The sequence below is a fragment of the Polyodon spathula genome, chromosome 12, assembly GCF_017654505.1.
Source record: "Polyodon spathula isolate WHYD16114869_AA chromosome 12, ASM1765450v1, whole genome shotgun sequence".
NCBI lineage: Eukaryota > Metazoa > Chordata > Actinopteri > Acipenseriformes > Polyodontidae > Polyodon > Polyodon spathula.
Window position 1 is genome coordinate 36,075,398 of NC_054545.1, and position 22,511 is coordinate 36,097,908.

Below are 22,511 nucleotides of genomic sequence, written 5' to 3' on the forward strand. Positions count from 1 at the left end.
AGATTTCACTACTGAAAAAAAACAGAACCAGGTTTAAATGAATATCTATTTATATGTATACACTTGCACAGAGTCATCCTGAAAAAGATCAAATTTTGTTCCTGTTCAATTTGATACTCTTTCTAATCCCTCATGCAAAAAAGCGATTTGCAAAAACCTTACAGAACAGACCTCAAATGAAGACAGAGACTCGATCAAATTCCACTGAGGAGCGACTGCGATGCCCGAGGTCAGCAGAGCAAAAAGAAAATGAAAAACAAACAAAACAAAAAGTGTGACATTTCCGATCCACACGACAGCCTCTTGTAAAACAAGCTCAGAGCTGTTCCTACTTGAAATATTCATAAGATCAGCCCTGAAAGAGCTTTGTATATTGAGAATGCAAAGACTGAATGCTCTCGATTCTCAAACGCTGCTTATCAGAGACAATATCATTATTATTCGCCCATCTCAATTAGGAGATGAAAGACTGCCCTGATGGGTTACAGTGACTGACAAGGGGGGGGACGGACGGACGGGGGGGACTACTCAGGAACTGGTGCTTGTAGAACCTGTACTGTTGCCACAGCGCAGCCTGCAGGCCAGTTAGAGTCACAGCTCTTCTTAACTGCAGACAGATAAAAAGAAAATGTGAAATGGTATACTGATTCTATGCTATAAATGTGTGGTTTTGTTGATGTGAAGCTCAACAACTGGTGCCCATAAAAAGCAGGGGTGTCCAATCACGATCCTGGAAGGCCATTCCGCTCCAGGTTTAACAGGTCAAATGAGATCATGAACTACTTCAGAGTCTGGGTGACTTTTCATTGGTTCAATTAAACAATTTAGAACAGGTTGGGAACAAAGACCAGGAGTAGAAGGGCTTACTGTGGCAACCCCTACACAACTCTCGTTGCCTCTACAGTTTCAGCTTAGCTTGAGTGTGGTCCAGCCACCAAGAGATTCACCTGAGAATCTGTGAATGGTGTCTGTCCAACACCTGGTAGTATAAGCTTCTGTCCATCACTTCTATATTGACTTGTGAACAGCAGGCAGTAATGGCAGCTTCATTCATTGACCTCTTCATGGGCCATTCCTGAACAGCTCAGTAACTCAAACTCTCTCTACCTTTCGAAGAAAACCTGCATCCTTCATTCAGTAACATTAGTAAATGACACTTACAATCAACCCTGTGTGTTAATGATAATACTACTCCTGCACCTGGTGAATGTTTGGGGTTTAATATTAGTAACTCTTGTTTCCATAACTTGGTCACACAACTGCATGCTAAGCACAAGTAATGAATATTAGAAAAAGGGAACTGCATGATAGTTAATGTACCAGTGTCCAAGTGGAAGCCCCTTCCTTTATTCTCAAGAAAAGCAAAACAAATCAAATTTATAAGTTCCAGTTCTCAATTTTTTAAGTCAAACTATGCTTGTAAATACTTTAATAATTTGGCTTTTGCAAATACTCAAACAATAACAATACCAAATGTTCCTCTCAGTGTTTTCTCATTTCTAATTAAACTTTTAAAGGTCTCCGTTCGTTCCTAATGACAATGCAATAAATTAGAAGTCCAGCATTCGGAAATTGGCTCTGAGCACTCTGCTAACCCCCAATTTAATTCACCTACTCTTCGATGAAAAGCCATTACCTATCTTTTTAGACGAGTTATTAACAGGTAAAAGCTGTTTTGTTTTGTTGAAAACGGAGATGACTGACCTCAGGGGAAGGAGTGCGTTGGGAACAATGATTTGTGGAAAGTACATTTATTTTTAGATGGAGGAGGAGGCATCTCTGCGTTGCCAGCAATCTATACTACTGGGAGAGAGATCTGGGCTATTGCACTGCTGTTTCAATTGCTCTGCACAACACCTAACTGAAGTTAACTTTCTGTGCTCTTGTGTTCAACTCATCATTTACCCATCAGCCCAAGTTAGATACGGCCCCACCTGGTTTCCACAGCTCCCTGCTAGAGGCAAGTTTGCATGCTTTTCGATACGGGTTGCTTTTTTAGATGAATGCAGTGGTGTGTTTGGATAACATGTCCTCTTATGTCTGGCAGTGTGATTGAATTGAGCTGTAAAATAGGGAAATGATGTGCTAGGTTTTGAAAGCAGCTCTACCTTGCAGAGATGTAAAAAATGTACCGATCACCTAAACATTTAGAGCCCCACTCCTCATCTAACTACCCAGTAACATGGGCCTTCATTGAGCATTGCTGGACGTACTCTCCCTTTGAATTTGTTTTGCAATAATAAATGTCAGAATCTGAAGAAAAACTTTTCTTGCTTTTAGTAACAAAGTTTTCTTTATGCACAGTATAATGCGTGTTTTATTGTATCTGAGGGCTTTTGTGAAGAATCTACACCTTTTCTTTTTAAATAAAAGTTTTCATTGCCTGGATTGTTATAGATTATTATCTGTCCTATATTAGAATAAGAAATACATTGTTGTTTGCACCTCTAAGTAGACCCTTGATTGCTCATTGGAAGAGTAAAAGGAGGACATCATATATATATATATATATATATATATATATATATATATATATATATATATATATATATATATATATATATATATATATATTCAAAAACTACAACTTCAGTACCCTCTTTTCTATGTGGCTTTTATGCCACAATTTTAGAAGTTGGTCAATTCACTTGTCAATAATCCTGATTTCCACACATACTCATCATAGTCACAGAGCGGTATTCAATTTTCTTCGTCACCTTTTTACATTGATAAGTAAAGTGCCAAATTCATTTGATATGGAGGTTTTAATTTGCTGGAATGAATGGCTCTCTGCATACCAAGTGCTTCACAACCCCATTGCGCTTGGCTCTTGAGTGAAAAGGTTGCTGCAACCATTGAATCTTCAAAAGGAGAGCTTTTCAGAGAACTCTCCAGAAAGGCACCTCCGGCTCAGCGTGTGTGCCAACATCAAGTGGGCGCAGTGGCAAGCCAGGACCGAGAATGCATGCTCACATTATTTTTCTATTATCAGTTGAAATATTACCAAGCATTCCAAGAAAAAATACAAGTCGTCCTACGTGAACACATGAAACAGGCATTATTTACCTTCTATAGGTCCATGCTTTTGGACACCTAATCACAACCCCCAAATCCACCCACTCAACCAGACTGAAAATAATTACAAAACACAGATAGCTAAAAGGCTGTCAGAGAAGTTTTATGAATGCCAGGCCATTGACATTTTGTTGAAACCCTTTTGGCCCTTCATGCTTCCACAGGCGTAACTTTTAGACACATTTACATTTAAAAACACCCCAGATCTCAATCCCCATCTGGACATATGTTTGAACCTGTACACAGCACTCCAGGTACAGTAGAAAGCCGACTTCCACAGACAACCGATGAAGACCGAGCACAGGTTTTTAGCCTTAGCGTTTTTATAACTGAGATTGCAAAACAAGTCATCCCTCCAAACTAACAAATGATGGTCACACTTTATTTTGTGTGGCTTAAACAGGTCATTATTTGAGATCAAATTTCCCATTTATTGAAGTTTAGTTCAATAAATGGGAGTATACACCATTAGACTGCCATTGAAATGTTGTCTTCATATTACATATGTAAAGAATGTTTGATGGAGCAGTAAACCATAACATTTCCCGATTGCGTATCGATTAACTGTTAATTCATGACCAATGTCCAAGAACTTCAAATGAACAAATAATCAAAGTTAAATAATCAAGCCTTAACCAAACACCCTGTAAGGGGGACCACCTTGAGCATGTCCTGTGTGTCGTCCATGCAGTAGACCCTGATGCTGTACTCCAGAGTGGAGCAGCACATGGGGGCGAACAGGACCAGCTTCAGCCTCTTGGCAGCCTCCATGCTGAGCGATTCCCCCACCAGCGTGAAGCGTCCCAGCTGCTCTGTGAAGATGCGGCACGACTTCGCCTCCAGCTGGCAGTAGTAGAGGTCAGAGGGAAGCTCCTCCCCCACATGCAGAACATCCTGCAAAAAAAAAAAAGAGGGTGGGGTCTCATCGGTGGCTCCTCCCCTGGTGTAAATATACAGCTGTAGTCACACTAATAACACAAGGACAGCTAACAATTAAAAAAAAAAATGGCTGTTTTTGATTTTGCTTACAAAACAGCAGGAGAAAATCCTACATAGAAACAGAAATCCACGCTTTGCAGCTTGTGAGGTTACGCAGCCAATCCAGAGTGGATTATTCTTCATAATCCACGCCATAGGATAGCATGTGTGTTTTGTGTGGGTGTAGAATGAGTTTACTTTCTATATACCCAAAGATTATTTTATTCTCATTTAAGCTGTGTAATGCAGCACAGTACTGCCAAGTGATTGTGCAGTCTGAGGCTGAAGATGAACTGTATTGTAATCACAATGCAGCTGCAGTAAACTACACTGTAGTCACATTTAAAATCACAGCAGGCAGCCTGACCACATTGCTCTTTTGTACCATTGCACAGCACTTGTTTCTTTGAACACGAGCGTGCCATCTCAGGGTAACCCTGCAGAAATATTGCAGGATCAGGACACATGTTCTCTAATGACCAAACTAATTAGTAAACAAGCAGATGCTCATTAGAATGAGTCCCCTGACATTCTCTAGAAATCTTCTGGAGTCAGAACTCTAGCATTCTGATTGATGCAGGAGGGAACACAAAACAAACAAGTTGATTTTGAGATATCTGTGCTCTTGGCTATGCCATATCTGTTAAGACACATGTGTATGTGTATGTAATTGGTAACTTGTCGCCAGAGTTGAAAATTCAGCACCATGGAGTTTATAACATGTGTTGCACATTAATACTACTCACAAAGTGCAGTATATTATCTTAGAGTAAGGTCTGGCTGTGATTGTAAGTAGTGTTACAGTAGGGGGCAGCAGAGGAAGACACATGGACGACAAGGAGAAGATCCAGCACAATGCAAAGTATACATTTCTAAAGAACGCACACATCGGGCAATTGAATTGGAGTTTAAAGCTCCGTTTTTGAAAGACAATTGTATTTAGGGTGGGTACAGATCCCAACGTTTCTTCTTAGTCTCTCTTTCTCACCGTGTAAAGCTATAAAGATCAGGTGCATCTTGTATTTAAAGAAATCCCTGGATATTCTCCAGTATATGCAATGATGGGGCATCTGTATTGACACAGCTCACAGCTTGAAAGCGTATTGCATAACACCTGATTTCTACCCATTCCATCCAGCTGGATTGGAGTTGCTTTGCTGTCTCTCGTCAGTAACTGATGGCCAGCATCCCTGCAGCCAATCAGATTGGGGCTCGGCTCAGAGCTTGCTGTTGCTCATATCTTGTTTTCTCACATTGCAATCCAATCAGGTCAGCTCATAGCCGCTGTGTCAGGGACTTGTGGCACCTGCTGCTTTTCACTAGATTAAATCATTAGAGGTAAGAGACTGCTCAGCTACCCATTCTCTGCTTTCTCATATATATATATATATATATAGAGAGAGAGAGAGAGAGAGAGAGAGAGAGAGAGAGAGAGAGATTCTGTCCCTTATATTAAGGAGTGAATGCTATGAGTAACCACAGCAAGGCATAATGCATATTAACATCAGATGTGTCTAAATGTAGTGCACAGTATATTGATTTCGGGGAGAGGCGTAGAGAACAAAAGGCGTTCATGACTTTGCTTGACCCCGTGAAAGATCCTAGAGCATCCTTAAAGCAATTCATCCCTCGTGATTGCAGTTAAATTTTGTGTGTGTGTGTGTGTGTGTGTGTGTGTTACAGCACAATAAGTGTGGTTCTGTTTGAAAGGCTTTGCTGTTTCATTCAGGTGAGCCGTGCTACAGCTCTTTATACTGGTGAATTAAAATGATTCACTGACAGCCTAATGGACTGGAGCTTGCAGCGCGAAAGGGTCCGCGGGCCTGCAGCTGAGGCCTCCCCCTTCAATGTGACAGCGTGCTCTTTAGCTAATTAAATCCAGACGGCTCTTTTTGTATTTCGCTGACCTGTGAGCAGCTGCCCCATTTCACTGCTTTTATATCCAATTAATCAGGTGTTTTTTGTTTAAGTAAGCCAAAGCAACAAGCATTTTCTTGTAATAGTTGGATTATGAGGGCAGTGTTGTTTATTTTGTTCCTGTGGTTATTTCAAGGGATATTTATATCAGTGGTTATATATAACTATGTACTTTCTTGCATATCTAACATGCTAGATATATTACTGTTAAAAGGCAGAAGTTTGCTAAGACCAAGATTACCCAGCCCACATTTAGGTAATGCTAAAACGATGCTGCTAAAATTTGATGATCTAAAACTGGAATTAATAGGATCACCCTAGAATTAACCTTAAACATAGATAGATAAATAGATGACAAAGTAGTATTTGTCTGTCTATCTGTCAATGTCTCTGTCTATCTAACAAACATCAAACAATCAACCCGGCTCTCTGTACACTTTATGTATCAATGTATTCATACAATCCAGCTGCTTACCTCCCAGGTGCCCTCGTAAGACTGCTTCTTCAGCTTTATGGCCCAGCTGTCAGGGTTGGCCTCTGCGCAATGGTCCATACTGAGTATAACAGGCTTAGTCAGCACTACCCCAGGAGGCCCACAGCTCACGATGGGGGACAGGAGGGTCTGGCAGCCAGCTAGAGATAACCTCAAGTGGGAAACGACACAGAGCACATGCCAATGACCAGGAAAGCAACAGACTTCCATAATCCACAACAGCATTGCTCCATTCCTGGACATTATCACACGATAACCAACAGCTGCAGATGATTGAATGGAGCCAGGCTCATTTTTGCAAGTTTTGTATCTTATTCTAAACTGGCCTTGAGGTCTATATCTCTTGTTATACCAGGGGCTGCAAGGTAATCTGTGATCTATGTTACATGTGAAGTACAGTACTAAGTTAGATATAGGCAAGACCTGTACAGTATTTGAAATCTGACTACAACTAAGGGGTTACATCCTTTTAATTCTTGATGGACTATGGAGCTTCTCAAAAAGACACCACATATAATTCTAACTGAGAAGCTCACACATCTTCTTCACTCTTCTCCATGAATTGAATCGTCTGGGAGATTCATGTGGTTAAAAGGCTTTCTATAAATCTGCTGGAATTTATTGTTCTGCCTGTACTGTACAGACTTCTTGTTCTCAGAACACTCTCCACACTGTGGGGAGGGTTTGCAGACAAGTACGCTATTCTGTGGAGGAGCCTGCTTTGATGTTCTGCTCAGTCCCATTAGTAAGCAGAGCTACATGAACGATTATTCCATTACTCGTATTGAGCTCTCCACAGGTGAGGGTCATTAGTGTCGATCAGGCTTTTTTACCATACCGAGTGAAACAACCGAAGAAACAGCTGCTTGGGTTTGTGTGGGTTGCTATTCTCCACAGAGGGTAAGAAAAGCAGCAGGCATCACAAATCTGAGCAGCTGTTTCTTCACTTCTTTCACTTTCATATGACACTCGCCTGACTGTCAGCACCGGGTTTCTGTGGAGACATAGATCCGAACATTCGAATAATCGGTTCGTGCAGCTCTATTGGGAAGGTAGATCCACACGCAGCATGTGAAAGTGGAGCACAGAAAAGAAACATACCTGATATCTTCCTTCTTGTGGACGGTGAGGTAGACCTCGTAGATCTTCCCTCTGGGAATGGCCTCTGGAGGAACAAGGAGGCTGATTCCTGCAGAAGAAGACAACAAACAGCAGCAGTGAATACAGGTCAGCAGAATAATTAAATCAGAGGTGCTGAGAAACTGACTTTATTCTCAGGAAGCATGTGCTGTACCCATACCTGTACCTTCCCTTCTTTCTTTCATGGGACTGATTAGAGTTACAGGCAATGCACCGAAGGTTATTGCATAAAACTGCACAACAAGTTGATGTGCAAGACTGAAAACCTGGCTTAAAGGTGATTTTACTGCCCAATGATGACGGACATTAAGTGTTATCAAGACAAGGAAAATCTTTGAGATTACAAAACACAGTGCCGTGGGAATTAATCAGCCTCTAAGGAAGGACGGAAAAAAAACCCTGAAGAATTCTTCCTGACAGATGAACTTTTGTCTGATCCGAGGCAGATAAAGAGCATTCCAGCCACTTCAGAGATGCAATCTCAGCCTCCTCTCCTCTTAGAGATGATCTGTTTTTATCAGCTTCAACCCTGACATCAAATCCTTATAGATCACAGGACTGTACTGGACAGTGCCATGCAGCACATCCCTGCCACACACACCGGAGCAGCTTACTGAATATTAACTCAAGGCAACTCAACTCTCATTTTCAAAATCTTAAAGAAAGTCTGTCCTCAAGTTGCTTCTTCTCCTTATGAATAAAGGTCTACGGTCACCACAAAATGGCTAATGTGAATTGATATATCTTTTGACTGCCGCATACTATTTTGTAATAAGGCAATTACAATCAGCTAATTTAAAAGGCTGACCTATAAACGCGGTGAATCTTTGAAGCACACCCTCGTTGCAGGGGTTCTGAAGGCTCTCACCTGTGCTGGGAATGGTCAGCCTGCCTCCCAGGAAGTTGAAGGTGCCGTATGAGGTGTTGGCCATGTCCCTGGGCATGGTTTTGAAGTAGCTCTGCGTGGAGAGCCTAGTCATGAAGTCGGCGTGGTCGGGTGTCAGTTTGCCGTTGTGCAGGGTGTGCCGCCCGTCCGGCAGCGGGTCTAGCAGAGGCCCGTTGGTCGCCGGGAGCTTGCTGGTGGCATTGTGCCGAGGTCGCAGGCTGCCTTGGTAGCTGGTGGTGGTGGTAGTGAGGTCAGGCTGGATGGTAAGCAAATGGGAGTTCTCTATTAGAACAAAAACAGATAGGACTCCGTGAAAATCTCCAAATGCTTTGTAGGTAAACAAATGCTTTGCAGGTTCCTACAAAAGGAACCCCACACCCCTCCTACCTTCAAAAGGGATCTCTGTGCAGCTGGATAAGAAAGGGTTAAAAATGGTACACTGTGGCACAAAATGTTCTTATAGATGACTGTCATATCTTTATACAGCTCTCATTTTGTAGATATTTTCACAGTTTCTATTAAAGTACGTTAGACCACACACAAACAGAAACACAGACACATGGAGTACGGACACACACACACACACACACACAACCACAGACAAACATACAAAAACACATGTTGTATACACACACAAAACCAGACAGGGAGACAAGCAGGCAGGCGCACAGAGTGACATTTACTATGGCAGGGTTTGCTTGTTTTGCTGAGGGTGCTGTGTTTTGCAGCGCAGGGAGAGGTAGAGATGCCCGAGCACGCACCTGGTTTGGCGGGCTCGACACCCACGGGCTGGAAGCCGGTGGTGAGGATGGAGGAGTCCGCCACGTCAGCGTCCAGGCCCTCCTTCTTGCGGCGGTACACCAGGATGACCACGATGAGCAGCAGGGTGAGGCACAGCGCCACAGAGATGATCCCCACATACAGGGCCACTTCATCTTGGCCAGAGGCAGCTGGGTGTTAGGAAGGACACACACACACACACAGACATTGTGAAACTCCAACTCTCTACCGCTGTGGAACAGACAGGCAGGCTGTTATTACTGATTTCTTTAATTAAGTATTTATTTTTTGAAAGTGGCAGAAAAAGCAGAGATTGGTTATTGCGAAAATAAATGAATATCGACAGTCATTGCTGAAAGGAGCTACTCTTAGAAATCACATCAATCACATTCTAATGATTTTACAGTAAATGTTGTGTTCTAAAGGCAGCTGCACCCAACCTGAAAAAGGTTTGATAAAATGTAAAAGTCTAACTTGGTGTTAGGAGTAAAGTGTAACCCCCTTTAATTTTTCTTTATTTAACATGTATTTTGATGCTGCAATTATTTAAAAAGTAAATGTGAAGTGTTTTGGAGGTACAAATTATTACAGGCACAATGGGTAGCCCTGCTCCCTTCTGGGGACCTTTTTGATTATTAACCTTGCCAGGGTCCTTTTGTGCTACACTCTGATATGGCTGCACAATGTCTCAAATGCTCAGTTATGAAACGTGTCAATCAACACACAAGCAAGCCTGGAGTCTTAATGTAAGGGTAGACTTGGCCACCAACGACATGGGAAATTCTCTCTTACATTGGCGACCCAACCATGAAACTGAACCCTCTTTTCAAGACTTTCCCACTTCCTGAAGACACCCAGGTAGGGTGAAACTATTCGATGAGTTTTGAGGCTACGTGTCTCTGCTTTTGTACCTTTTTTCTTTCTATCTGTTTGTCTGTGCTTTTGTACCTATCTTTCCATCTGCGTGTCTGCTTTTGTACCTATCTTTCTATGTGTGTATCTCTGCTTTTGTACCTATTTTTCTATGTGTATGCCTGTGCTTTTGTACCTATCTTTTTATCTCTGTGTCTGTGCTTTTGAGGGGGGGGGGGGGGGGGGGGGTAAGCCAGATAAATCATAAAGACCAGGGACCCACAGCATCTGTCTATCCAGATGTAATTACAGAGATTTCTTTAACAGGCACGACACCCCGACAGGGAGGCTGAACAATGACCTGATGAATTAGCCACAGAACACACATCCAGACTAATGAATCCTGTCATTTGTCAATTGAATTTGTGTGCTTGTCAGGGAGGGGGGGTTCAGTCAGGCATGGCTTCAGAAGGTAGGTGTTGTACTGGCTGTCTCTTTGCACAATGCTGCTTACAGAGCCCCATTCTTTTTTTGTGTCCATTTCAATTTACTCGTCGGGTTCAATTCCTTGTTCAAACTGCAAGGGCAGCGGTGACAGCCCAGGGGTCAGTATCAAGTATAGAGCAGTCAGCAATGCTGCCACCCTCTGCTTCTTCCTCCTGATGTGTCACTTCTGTGTAAATCAACCCGAGAGATTCAGCATCATACCATTAGAGTTACTTCAATATAATCCATTCCCACAGGGAACATGCTTGCTGCAGCTTAGCTGTACTTTATAGAGGTGCAATTGTGCAGTAGTTCATTTAGTTTATTAAGTGGCTAACACAGCTCTGCGGGAACTGCTTCTTTCTGTGCATGTACTGTGTAGGCGTCAATTTATTTCAGATAAATGACAGACCTGGGTGGGCATGTTATTAACCTCAGAAGAATACTTGTATTCCCTGCAGATCACAGAGGGTTTGCACTTCCAATGTAAAAAATGATACACGGGCAGGGGGGAGGGGCAGCCAGAGGCCCTTTCCCCATTGACATATCAAGGCAATAGCAGAAACCTAGCCTAACTACATTACGTTACCGGCAGCCAGAGTGTTAACTTTGAGCTGAGAAGGTGACCTTTGAGGGCCATATCCCAAATCCCAAACTGATTCCACCAGAACATCTCCCAGCAGAACGGGACCTTCTGCTTATCCTCCACCCCTCCACTTAAATCCTCTATACCAATCTCTGCCAGTTTATCAACCTCTGCAGGTGCCACATACCAATGATCCTTTTAATAACTATAGCCCAGTCGAGGCTGCCCTAGTGGGGTTATTGATTTCGATACGACATTTGAATAATTAAAAGGATGTCCATCCCACTTTAATTGACACAGGTAATTAGGTTTTGCAATTGAAAGGTCTGGTCGACTTGAAATGTGTGTGTGTGTGTGTGTGATATTTATTTGTATGTTGTCTGGCCTATACCTTGTTCCTTTAAAAAGTGTGATGGCACAATTGGTTTAATTCAATTTGCAAGGGGTCATATGCTTGGGTAACTCTTTTCTTTTTTGTTTCCTCATTGAGTGAACACTTTGTTCTCCACATTGGATTTTAAGAACACACATTTCTTTTCCACACTTGTATGTTTTTTTCAATAGATCGTCGAAGTCGTGCAGCCCAGTGGTAACCTTGGTAACCAGAACAGTCCTTTTAGTTCAAGTGGTAAGGTACTCGTCTTCCATTCTATGGTTTATTACAAGAGGACAGCAAATGTAATAACGCATAGTTCAAGCATGGTAAAGTACAGCCAAGCATGTTAAAGCTATTATGTTGAAAACATAATATCCCATAACCCATGGTACTGTAAAGCATGGTGAATGCACAGTGTTAGTATACTAAGCATAACATGGTATACTTTTATAAGGGACTACTGTACTGTATGGCTTTTTATGTTGTTTTTAACAAAAGGATCAATGCCAACTCCCTATTGGTTAGAACAGGTGCAGTGAGTTTGACTTGGCCTCCGTTATAATGTATAGATGAGCGATGAGTGTGAAGTGGATGAAGTCAACAATCGGATAATTGTGAATTGTTTAATAGAACAGTAAGCTGGCTAGTTTTGATCAGGTCGGAGAGCAGTCTGGAGCTCAGCCTCCTCTTCATTGAATTATCAGAACTACTTTATTTAGGGTATGTCATAGTATTCGCTAGGAAGTCAATATATTCGAACGTAGAGGTCTTGTGAATACTGCGCTGACTAGGGTTCCTAGGCATTTAGAAAGAAGTTTAGCCATTTAGTAGTTTGAAAAGACCAAGTTTGTTTTTATGTTTCTATAAATATATCTGCTGAACTAGATGTAACCATTGGGATAGGCGCCTTCTCCCTTCTCATTCCCGATCCCCTTGTGTTATCAGCCAGATCTGAACTGCAGCTTCACCCTGGAATTTTCAGAACTTGTATTTAGGAATCTCTTGTCCATTCTCAGTCTGTTTAGTGAATAAAGAACCTCACACTTCTTTTCAGGTGGCTTTGTAAACGTATGCAAAAGAAACCCAACTATGCACCATATGCTTCGAATATCTAATAAATTTAGCTGAACCAACTCTGATTCTTTAAGATTCTCTTATAGCTCATTATACAAATTAGGATTACAATTAATTTGATGTTGTTCTAATTTGAGCTGGTTCAATTTTCACATGGCCTGATGTTTGCAGCCAGCTGGCGCAATTAGATTGATGAATTGATAATCTTCAATCACACCTCAGTGCTTATTTGGCACCTCAGACGGTAGTGAACAGTTGAGAAGTTTAAAATTTCTTAAAGTTCATTCAGATCCCTCTCTTTTGTGTCAAGGACATTATAATGCAGTTAAATGAAGTTCAGTCCAACACTAAACCTTTCATGGACTAATACTGCAGCAGAATGCTGTAACATAGCTGAACAAACATGTGACCTGTTCTACAACCAGTATAACCAAAACAGCAAATTAAAACAGTAAATGAATGAGCTTAGATTAACTTAATTGTCAATCATATAGACTTTACCTGCACTTAACTGCATTGATACCAGTAATCGTTATTGGAGTTTAACATCACATGGCATCCATTGTAATGCACTCATCTGCAGTTCCAAGAGCAGTCAATTTGTAATCCGAGCACTCTTTGCTAATTTGTCTTACTTTAAGTGAACACAGTAACATTTTTATGACCCATAAATCATCTGCACTTTAAACAGATGCGCTGTCACTGTGTAACTGTAAACCTGCATCTAAAGATCTGGTTTGGGAAAGAAAATCTGAAATCAAATGGCAAGCTTTCTACCCCTGGTAGGGGGATATCGGGACTGGCAGGAGGTACCTTGGTCTCCATTCTAAATAAATAAATACAATGATGCATAGTGGTTGCTGCCACCACCTGGTGGCTCTGTATCTATTACAGTGTTTCTGCTTCAGGAGAATCTCAATGAAAGCTGCACAGGTCGGAGGGGGTGGGTGGTGTTAGTGATACTCACTCTGGGGGCACAGCTCGTTGGTGCAGTTCATGGACTGGAGACCAAGTCCCTGGCATTCTCTGCCCCCGTTCCCCGGCACAGGCTGAGTGCACTCTCTGCTGCGCCACGCGTTACAGTCCACTCCGCATGCCGACCACACGCTCCAGGCGCTCCAGCCTCCATCTACTGGGTGTGAAAAACAAGACAACAGTGAACCAATGCAGCTGTGCTGAACAGACACTGACTGTCCTGAGCAGCGACACAGCCCCTGCCAGCCCTTGCCCTGTCTCTTCCAGCCAAAGAATGACGAGGACAGAAAGCAGAGATGTAGTGTTGTGCATTTTGAAGGTGCATATGCTTCTTTCCATAGAGGCCCTGTCCCCCTGCTGGGGTAGTTAAGATACTGTATTTACACACATTTTCTACTGCACATGTTAAAAGATACACAGTTCCTTTCGTACAATGGATTGCTACTTTAATACAAGTGTGTGTGTTATTCTACCAGAACCGGATAATAAAAGGTACTGATGATTATTAACAAAGGATACCTGTTTGTTATCATATTCATTTCAATGACAGCAGCATGACAGTTTAGGGTAATTATAGCAATGTTTTTTTTTTTAACTATTGTTACAATAGTTTGTACTAATTTTTTCTGCCCCCACCTGTTCTAATACAAAATAAAGCATTTTTAAAAAGCTATAGCACTGTGATTTTAGCTGTCTTATACAGCAGGTAATGTGCAGCTCAGCTACACTGCAGTTTCACTGCGGTGCACATAGACTGCCTTGATCGGTCATCTAAAAAAAATGCTGGTACTTTAACTCAGAAGTTTTTTTTTTTTGGGGGGGGGGCATAAATGATGATGCCTCATTCTTGTGACACATTGGGATGAGCCTGTCTGTCCTGTCAGCAAACACCTACAGGAACAGTGTTCTACCTATCCCCTGTATATCCATCACCCCTCCATAGATACAAGGAGCCTGTGGATGTTTATCAATATTTTTTCTCACAGTTTTCCTTCGGGAATTATAACAGCATTTGAAAGGTGCAGTACACAAGTCATTTTGCTGTAGACAAAGACAGAAGTAAATTTTCTTGACCGGGCGCTTCAAAATAGATACATTAATTCAGCATTGTGGAGCTCTACAAACAAATGGGCTCTCTGAGTCCCTTTACCCTCCACGACATCACTATTCTATACCTGATCTCCTGTCAATTCACAAAGCTCCTCTTTTTCTTGCTGTGACAGTTATAGTGATTGTCTAGTGATGGAGATCAGACAATGTTACAACCAGGTCCTTTAAAGAACAACAAGAGAGTTAACCCCAAGGTTCTGGCTAAATTCCAATACTGGTCCAATTCAATCTTGCCTTGATCAGCTCCCTTATCCCAAATCGCCAGGAACCAAAGCTTTTTCTTACAGTCGACCTTAGTGGATTAATTCCTAATATATAGGCAAATGAGAGAGAGAGAGAGAGAGAGAGAGAGAGAGAGAGAGAGAGAGAGAGAGCTAAAGATGCCATGGTCTTGGGTTGGTTACATTAATTCTCCTCACTTAACACAATTTCTTTTATACCACATTGTATTGCCGATTTAATAAGACAATCTAAGCATCTCCATAAGGGTCACATGTAATTAAGGTTTACAGTACAGACACACAAACTACCATGCAGCACAAATCTCAAAACTAATGCCTGCTTCATCCCTCTAATGAATGCTGCTGTGAGCTACTTCATATGGGCACGGCTTCATCTTCCTGCTTATATCACCACCCCTTTGTATACTGTGAAAATGCTGCTGCTTGTACATTTCCCATATCACTGGCTATGTTCACACACCCACTATCCTCTCCTCTGCTATTTCATTGTGTTCTGTTCTACCATGCTATGATATCAGTCACAGAGGACTAATAAAGCCATCCATTTCAAAGTCTGGAGGCATTTCCATCTGTACTCAATGGCGACAGGCTGCCATCAAACACATATTATTCTTCATATTCCACTCGGTAGAAATAATTATTCAATTTATCACACAAAGAGCTGGTATTCCTATAAGGAGTTCCATATGTCCAAAATTCTCCACTAAACATGTGAATAAAATTAATTCCGTAGCCTCCAACTCATGATATCATGCTGCCATTTGGAGTTCAAAGTAGTTGATAGCAAAGTGTATTACAAGTGCAGGCTTGCTGCTACATGTGTACAGAATGGTGTATTTATAACACCCAGCATGGAATTACCTGGTATATCATGGAACATGGGACAGTGGGTGTCCTGAGCTGAAGTAGCTGAGACACAAGGTCAGTTATGTGAAGGTAACTTCCACAACAGAGAGTGTTTGTGTTGTTACTAACCAAGGCGTAAACAGTTATCTTTAATAGATCGTTTTTCTTTTTTTTTTTTTTTCACAGGACATTCACTATAGAACAAATGACATTTATACTTGAAATATGACTGATTGAGATGATTTATAATTATAAGGATTATAATTATAAACATTCTCGTGATAACAAAAAAAAAATACTACTATTACAAAGAACAATTCAAAAATCCTACTGTACTAACATTTTGTAGTTAAAGGAACCAATAAACATGAACCTTCTCTGAAGATTAGGGCAGTGCTGCCCTCAAAAAGAGAGCTTTACATTTTTTTTTTTTTTTAAAGTAAGATCTCTGGTCGGCTCCCTAGCCCCGGTGTGTAAATGAGGATTTATGCCGGTGTGGTGCAAAAACAGTGTTTTGATAAATAGGAAGTGTCAGAAGTAGTTTTTGACACTGCCTTTGACAGCCCCTGTCTCGGTGCTGTGACAGATGGGGAAGGATCAGTTTGCCTGAGGTAGCAGTTTCTCTGCTGAGCAACAGGAGGAGAACAGGGGTCAACAGAGTTTATGGTCCGAGCTGCGGCAGAGGTAGAGGTTAAAACAGAGCAGGGAGTCTATTCATCTTTGGGGTCAAAGTGACATAGCTTTAAATGTATGGATTATTCAGGTCTGAATCATTGCACCTGACTACTACTACTAGTACTACTACTACTAGTACTACTACTACACACCCAACTGTGCATAATAAGGCAGTAATTCTATCAGGAGTTTCTGGAGATAATACATCATGAGAACGCTGGTTGGGAATCCAACTAACATTACACATTCTTGGGAATCAATACCCCTGAGACCATGGACTATAATCTACATAGATACAGGATCTCATCACCACACTCTATGGCTATGGTAGGGTTTTTAGTTCTGTACAACCCCCCTGTAGGGGACAGCGTCTCAATGGAAATAAGCAGGATTCCTCCAAGGGAACCCCAGTACAGTATAAATATATCTCCATCCTCCTGCCAAGGGCCTCGTTGGAATTGAAAAAGAGAACAACGTACACACACACACACACACACACTGCCGTATTCCTTCAAATTTGAGACACCCCTTTTTCTTCTCAAAAATAGCCAGCGTCTTAAATTTGAGTACAGTATTGTGATGCAAGTATTAAAAACCACCAACAAAAGACGTGACTACCAGAGTACACAAACAGTAACGTGACTGACTGCTGAGAAAAGAGGAACAAAGATGTCACTGTCCAAATACATGAGCAGCAACGTGACTTACCGCTGAGAAAAGACGAACCAAAACATTACTGCCCAATCTCAAATCATCCATGACATACAGGCAGCCATTTTCAAAGAAGCACCATTAGGTTCCTTGGGAATTCAAAGAGAAGCTTACAATTTCAGCACTTCTAACAAACAGTACCAGCTTGGACAGATCGGAAATGCTGATCAGACATGACAACCACTACCACAAAAACAGGTGTGAATAATCCAGACTGGAAATGAGAAGCAGCACATAACTGTAATGTTCTGTGTGACAGCAGACGGCCGCAAACTGTCTCCATATGGGTAACTGAGGTTGTATATTTACGTGCATATTTATTTGATGGTTTTTCCTCAAATTGAGGGTGGGAAATTTGGGCTGCATCGTAAATTCGAGGGCATCTTAAATTGGAAGGAATACGGTACTTCTTTAACTCCTGACGTTCTGTCTAACCATCTTGTGTGCTAAGTGTTACCTGGGCAGGTGGAGGTGCAGGCACTTTTCTGGATGTTCTGCCCCTCGCAGAAGGCCCCTCCGTTCAATGGGGTGGGGTTGGTGCAGATCCGGCTCCTCTTCTGCCAACCCCGGCCACAGGTGGCGCTGCAGGCTGACCACCCCGTCCAAGTGGACCAGCCGCCATTGACTGACCAGGAGGGAAACGAACAGAGCAGCCACGTTTACCCGACATGCACACTGGAACAGGCAGCACTGCAGTCTCTCTTGATGACGAGATTAGCTGTCAAGCTCACTCCACAATAATAACAACAGTGCTCACCCTACAAGAGCTATTATCAGCCCTCAGCAGCACAACAAACTCCAATGGGCACCGTCATAAACCTTCCACACAGAAGAAAGAGTGGGTTATATAATGCACCATCCCAAGTGGATTATTCGTTATAATTTGCTCAGTAGAATGAATGATCCCATTTATCCCCTGAGGGGGCTACTTCCCACAGGTCTGCAAAGGAGCTCCAAGTGTAAAAGAATCCATTCGGAGCAATCCAGTCGTCAATTCTTAGGTGGCACACGGAGTGATTAGCCCTTGCTTTCCTCATAGAGGACTGAATGTGGGATACAGCCTTCTGGATTTGAGGCAACCAAGACTTGTCCTGCACACTAATTCCACTAGAAACAAGCTCCAGGGTAGGTCATGTCTGAGACCCAACACCTTTTTATCAACATGACTTGGAGGCCACAGAGGGTAGTTACAGTGTCCCAGACTCTCAGTGCCACAAGAGCACTACAGCAATACTGACACCACAAGAACAACTCAAACGCACTCTGCAAACTATTACATCAACACCTCTTTAATAGCTGTATAATAATTATGTATTAACAACAAATCATCCTGAACCACCGCACTGGATGCTGGCATTTTTGCATATTTCAATGTCTTTTCTGACAACAAGATAAAGGTTCAGCAATTTGGATTCACATATGTAAAAAGGTTCTGAGTGGAATATGAAGAGGAGGGGAATAGGTGAGACTGCGTCATCACAGAAAGTCTACAACCTTTTTAAGTTATGTGTGCTTTATGCATGTAAAATTAAATTGCTTAATAATTTACGTTAGTGTTTAAATGATTTTTTCCCTGTGAACCCAGCTAGACAAACCTCCAATAACAGAGTTAGCTCTGACAGCTTTTGGATTGGTGTAACATCTTTCACAGCACTTTTCTCTATGGCACTTTCTTAAAAAGAATCGACCTTCTAAAAAACAGTCTTTCAGCAATTTTATGAAATTTGTTCAAAGACAAATAGTGTAACTACTGCACAGCATTATTTGAATGTAACTACTGAAGCATTTGCGTTAAAAATGCAGCTGAAAAGCTCTTTGGGGAATTTGTATTATCAGAGCCTGAAGAAAATTGCTTTTGCTAAAAATTGAGGAGGAGACTAAGACAAATGACAGTGAATACTATTTTAATATACATGTCTTAAATGGCTTGTGGCCAAAACGAGCTTTGACAAACAATATTTAGTACCTGATAACAGTCATTGTCTGAAAAAACATGTGCGTTTAAGGACTGCACTGAGTGTGATCTTTTGAGCGTTAAGGTTTGTCTCGCTGCCTATACATCTTCTATAGTTGCAGAGGGTCAGAACGACTTTAGTCAGAGTCTTTCAGAAACTAAAAAGAGGCCCATTGAGTACGAAAGTTATTAAAACAGCACCAATTAGCAGCAAGTTTCTTTAAAAGATAAGGAAATCCAAGGAAGATTTGTAATTATCTGAACTATATCAGACTTCACAGTACATTTACACCCCCATTGAGAGAATATATATCTATATCTATATCTATATCTATATCTATATATATATATCTATATATATATTATATATATATATATATATATATATATATATATATATATATATATATATATATAAACAAATAATTATAGGAAAAATCTTTTGTAGTAAAAGTTTTGCTTTTGTGGATGAGGAAAAAAGTTACAAGAAATAGATGTCTATAATTATTTATTTCATTTTTTTTAAATTTTTTTTTGCAAAACTCCAGAAATGCTAATTCAAAAGCATTCATACCCTTTGATGCTATGAGAGTATTGTCTACAAGGTGCAAATTTCAATACGATAATGCAGAACCTATTTCTAGAAAAGGTTAGAAAATACTGGATTGTAGGTGAACATTCTTACAGAGTATAAAGGGTTAGGCATAGAATGATTGCTGTCATTACCAATAAGTCAATATGGGAAAAAGTAAAGAGGTATCTGAAGAGCTTAGGCAGAAAATGATTTATTGTCATAAAGCTGGAAAAGGATACAAAAAGATTTCCAAGCATTTGAGTATCCCAATTTCAACTATTGTTTCTATTATCAAGAAGCATAAGACTCATGGTACTGTCACAACGCTCCCTTGGTCTGAAAGAAAGAAGGTTCTTTCACCAAGAACAAGTAAAACAACTGTGAGGAAGGTCAATAACAATCACAGAATGACTGCCAAAGACATGCAAAGTGAATTGGCTGCAGGTGGGACTGGGGTTTCCATTTCAATCACAGGTCCAGTATTGCATGGTGAAGATCTCAATGGTCACAGGCAAAGGAAAAAGCTGCTCTTACAAAAATGTCACAAGGACAATCTCTTAAAAGTTTGCAAAACAGCATTTGAATGATGGATATGAGTTCTGGTCAAAGATTTTGTGGAGTGATGAAACAAAAATCAAGCTTTTTGGTCACGCTGATAGTCGTTACGTTTGGAGAAAGTCTGGTGAAGTGTACAAAGAAAAGAACACCATACCTACTGTCAAGCATGGAGGTGGTAATATCCTTCTATGGGGCTGTTTTTCCTCTAATGGCACAGAAAATTTAGTTCCAAAACATGGTAAAATGGATTTCATAGCATACCAAAAGATATTGGCCAATCATTTGAAACCCTTCGCTACAAAACCTGGACGCTCCAACACAACAACGACCCAAATCACACATCAAAAACTACTTAAGAATGGTTAAAAAAGAGAATACATTTCCATTGGGGTATGTAAACTTTTGACTAACTGTATATATATATATTATATATATATATATATATATATATATATATATATATATATATATATATATATATATATATATATATATATATATATATAAATCCAGGTGGGTTCGTAGAAGGTGGTTCCCCAAGTCCAACTAATCCTGACAGGAGTCCGTCAAACCAGTTTGAATGTTAGGTCCTCTTACTGTTTATTATTATTATTATTATTATTATTATTATTATTATTATTTATTTTTGTATTTATTTGGCAGATTACCCTGACCTCTCACCACTGTCTGAATAGTATTCTTGATTGCTTTCCAGATTTAATTGCTCGTGGTGGAGCGAAATGTTTTGAAAAACTAGTTCCCGGAACCAATTAGCACCACACACAAGCACTTTGAAAACTAATTGCTGCTGGCATTAAACAAATAACAGGGGCCGCTGCTGTCATGTGCATACATTTCATATTATATACCGGTACTAATACTAATACTAATATTTTGCTAAACCAGCAGAGCACTTACTGTAATACATCACAGATTTTTATTAATAAAATTTAAATAAGCATTAGGTGATGTTTTCACTAAAATAAAACATTTCTTATTGAGCAAAAACAATAAGGGGTTACACTGTTTTTCCCCTCTGCATACAATGCATTCCTCTTACAGGTGGCTGTCTCATTCTCTTGTGTTGAAGGCATTCAGTTCTGGGGTTCCCCGGCTGGAGAGAGCAGGTGGCTGATAATACAGGTTTACCCTCACTGAAACTAGTCTTTGCAATTGCATAACACTTTAAACGGTTATAAAATGAATGAACCTGGGCAATATTTTTAATACCTAACTCAAGCTTTACCTCCTGGCCAGGTAGCAGTCAGTTTACCCCAGTTAAAAGCAAGTCGGAAGGATTGTGTGTGGATGGAGAGATGAGAAAAGAAGGGAGGAGAACTTACCATAGACAATGACTGTGGCTGAGGAACTCTTGCGTCGGGCCACAATGTTACTGGCCACGCAGGTGTAGTTGCCTGTATCCGCTAGCCGCGCCTGCTTGATGATGAGGTTGTGCTCAATGGTGATGTAATAATTGGGGTCACCAACTGGATCGATCAAGTCATTGTTCCTCAACCATTCCACCTAGGACAGAGAGGTCATCAACTGTACATTCTAGTAGTACTTATACTGATATGTCCATCCAGATCTTGAAGTACTTCAATATAGCATTTTAACTGTTAAACCTGAAATGAAATGGCCCTCCAAGACTGTGAATGGACACCCCTGGGTTAGGTTAAAGAACTTGTGCCCAACACCAATTACTGGATGCTATTTGGTGCTTATCTTACCGAAACTACCAGAAAAAGTTAAAGACGATAAGGTTGGTCAAGATAACAAGCAAATAATCACATTTGAGTTTTACACTGCATCTGGTTGGTTGCTGGTCTCTTCAGGCATCTTTACACTGAGGGATAGTTTTTACCCCCGCGGATAATGAAAGGGCTGGAGTCTCATTCTCACCTCGGCAGGGGGCACTCCCTCTGGAGGGTGGCAGTGCAGCAGGATCTCCTGGTCCAGAGACACTTCCCTACCAAGTGGCTCCTGCTCAAAATTCTTCCTCAGGTCTGCGCAGAAGAGAAAAAGGTAAAATAAACCTGAACGTGTATGTGTGGGAGCTTGTTTGCAGACATGCAGAGACCCTCAAAGGGGAAGTCCAGTTGAGCATTGTGTTTAAGCACCACTATTTTATATCCTGTACAATTATACAATTGAGTTAGACTGTTCAGTGTACACCTGGCAATTCTCTCAGTGAGTATACATGGATATAACTTTAATTTGCAA

At 41.0% G+C, this 22,511-nt stretch overlaps 1 protein-coding gene across 1 annotated transcript in view; it reads right to left on the reverse strand.

The window, feature by feature from the left end:
- Positions 1-22,511, reverse strand: part of LOC121323936 (netrin receptor UNC5A-like) — a 110,372-nt gene that overhangs the window by 10,121 nt on the left and 77,740 nt on the right. The window contains exons 4-11 of the mRNA XM_041265272.1: positions 22,191-22,294; positions 21,632-21,812; positions 13,611-13,775; positions 9,251-9,439; positions 8,472-8,771; positions 7,565-7,652; positions 6,446-6,614; positions 3,736-3,969 (exon numbers count right to left, since the gene is read on the reverse strand). Coding sequence (XP_041121206.1) covers positions 3,736-3,969; positions 6,446-6,614; positions 7,565-7,652; positions 8,472-8,771; positions 9,251-9,439; positions 13,611-13,775; positions 21,632-21,812; positions 22,191-22,294 — 1,430 coding nt within the window. The remainder of the gene's footprint in view (positions 1-3,735; positions 3,970-6,445; positions 6,615-7,564; positions 7,653-8,471; positions 8,772-9,250; positions 9,440-13,610; positions 13,776-21,631; positions 21,813-22,190; positions 22,295-22,511) is intronic.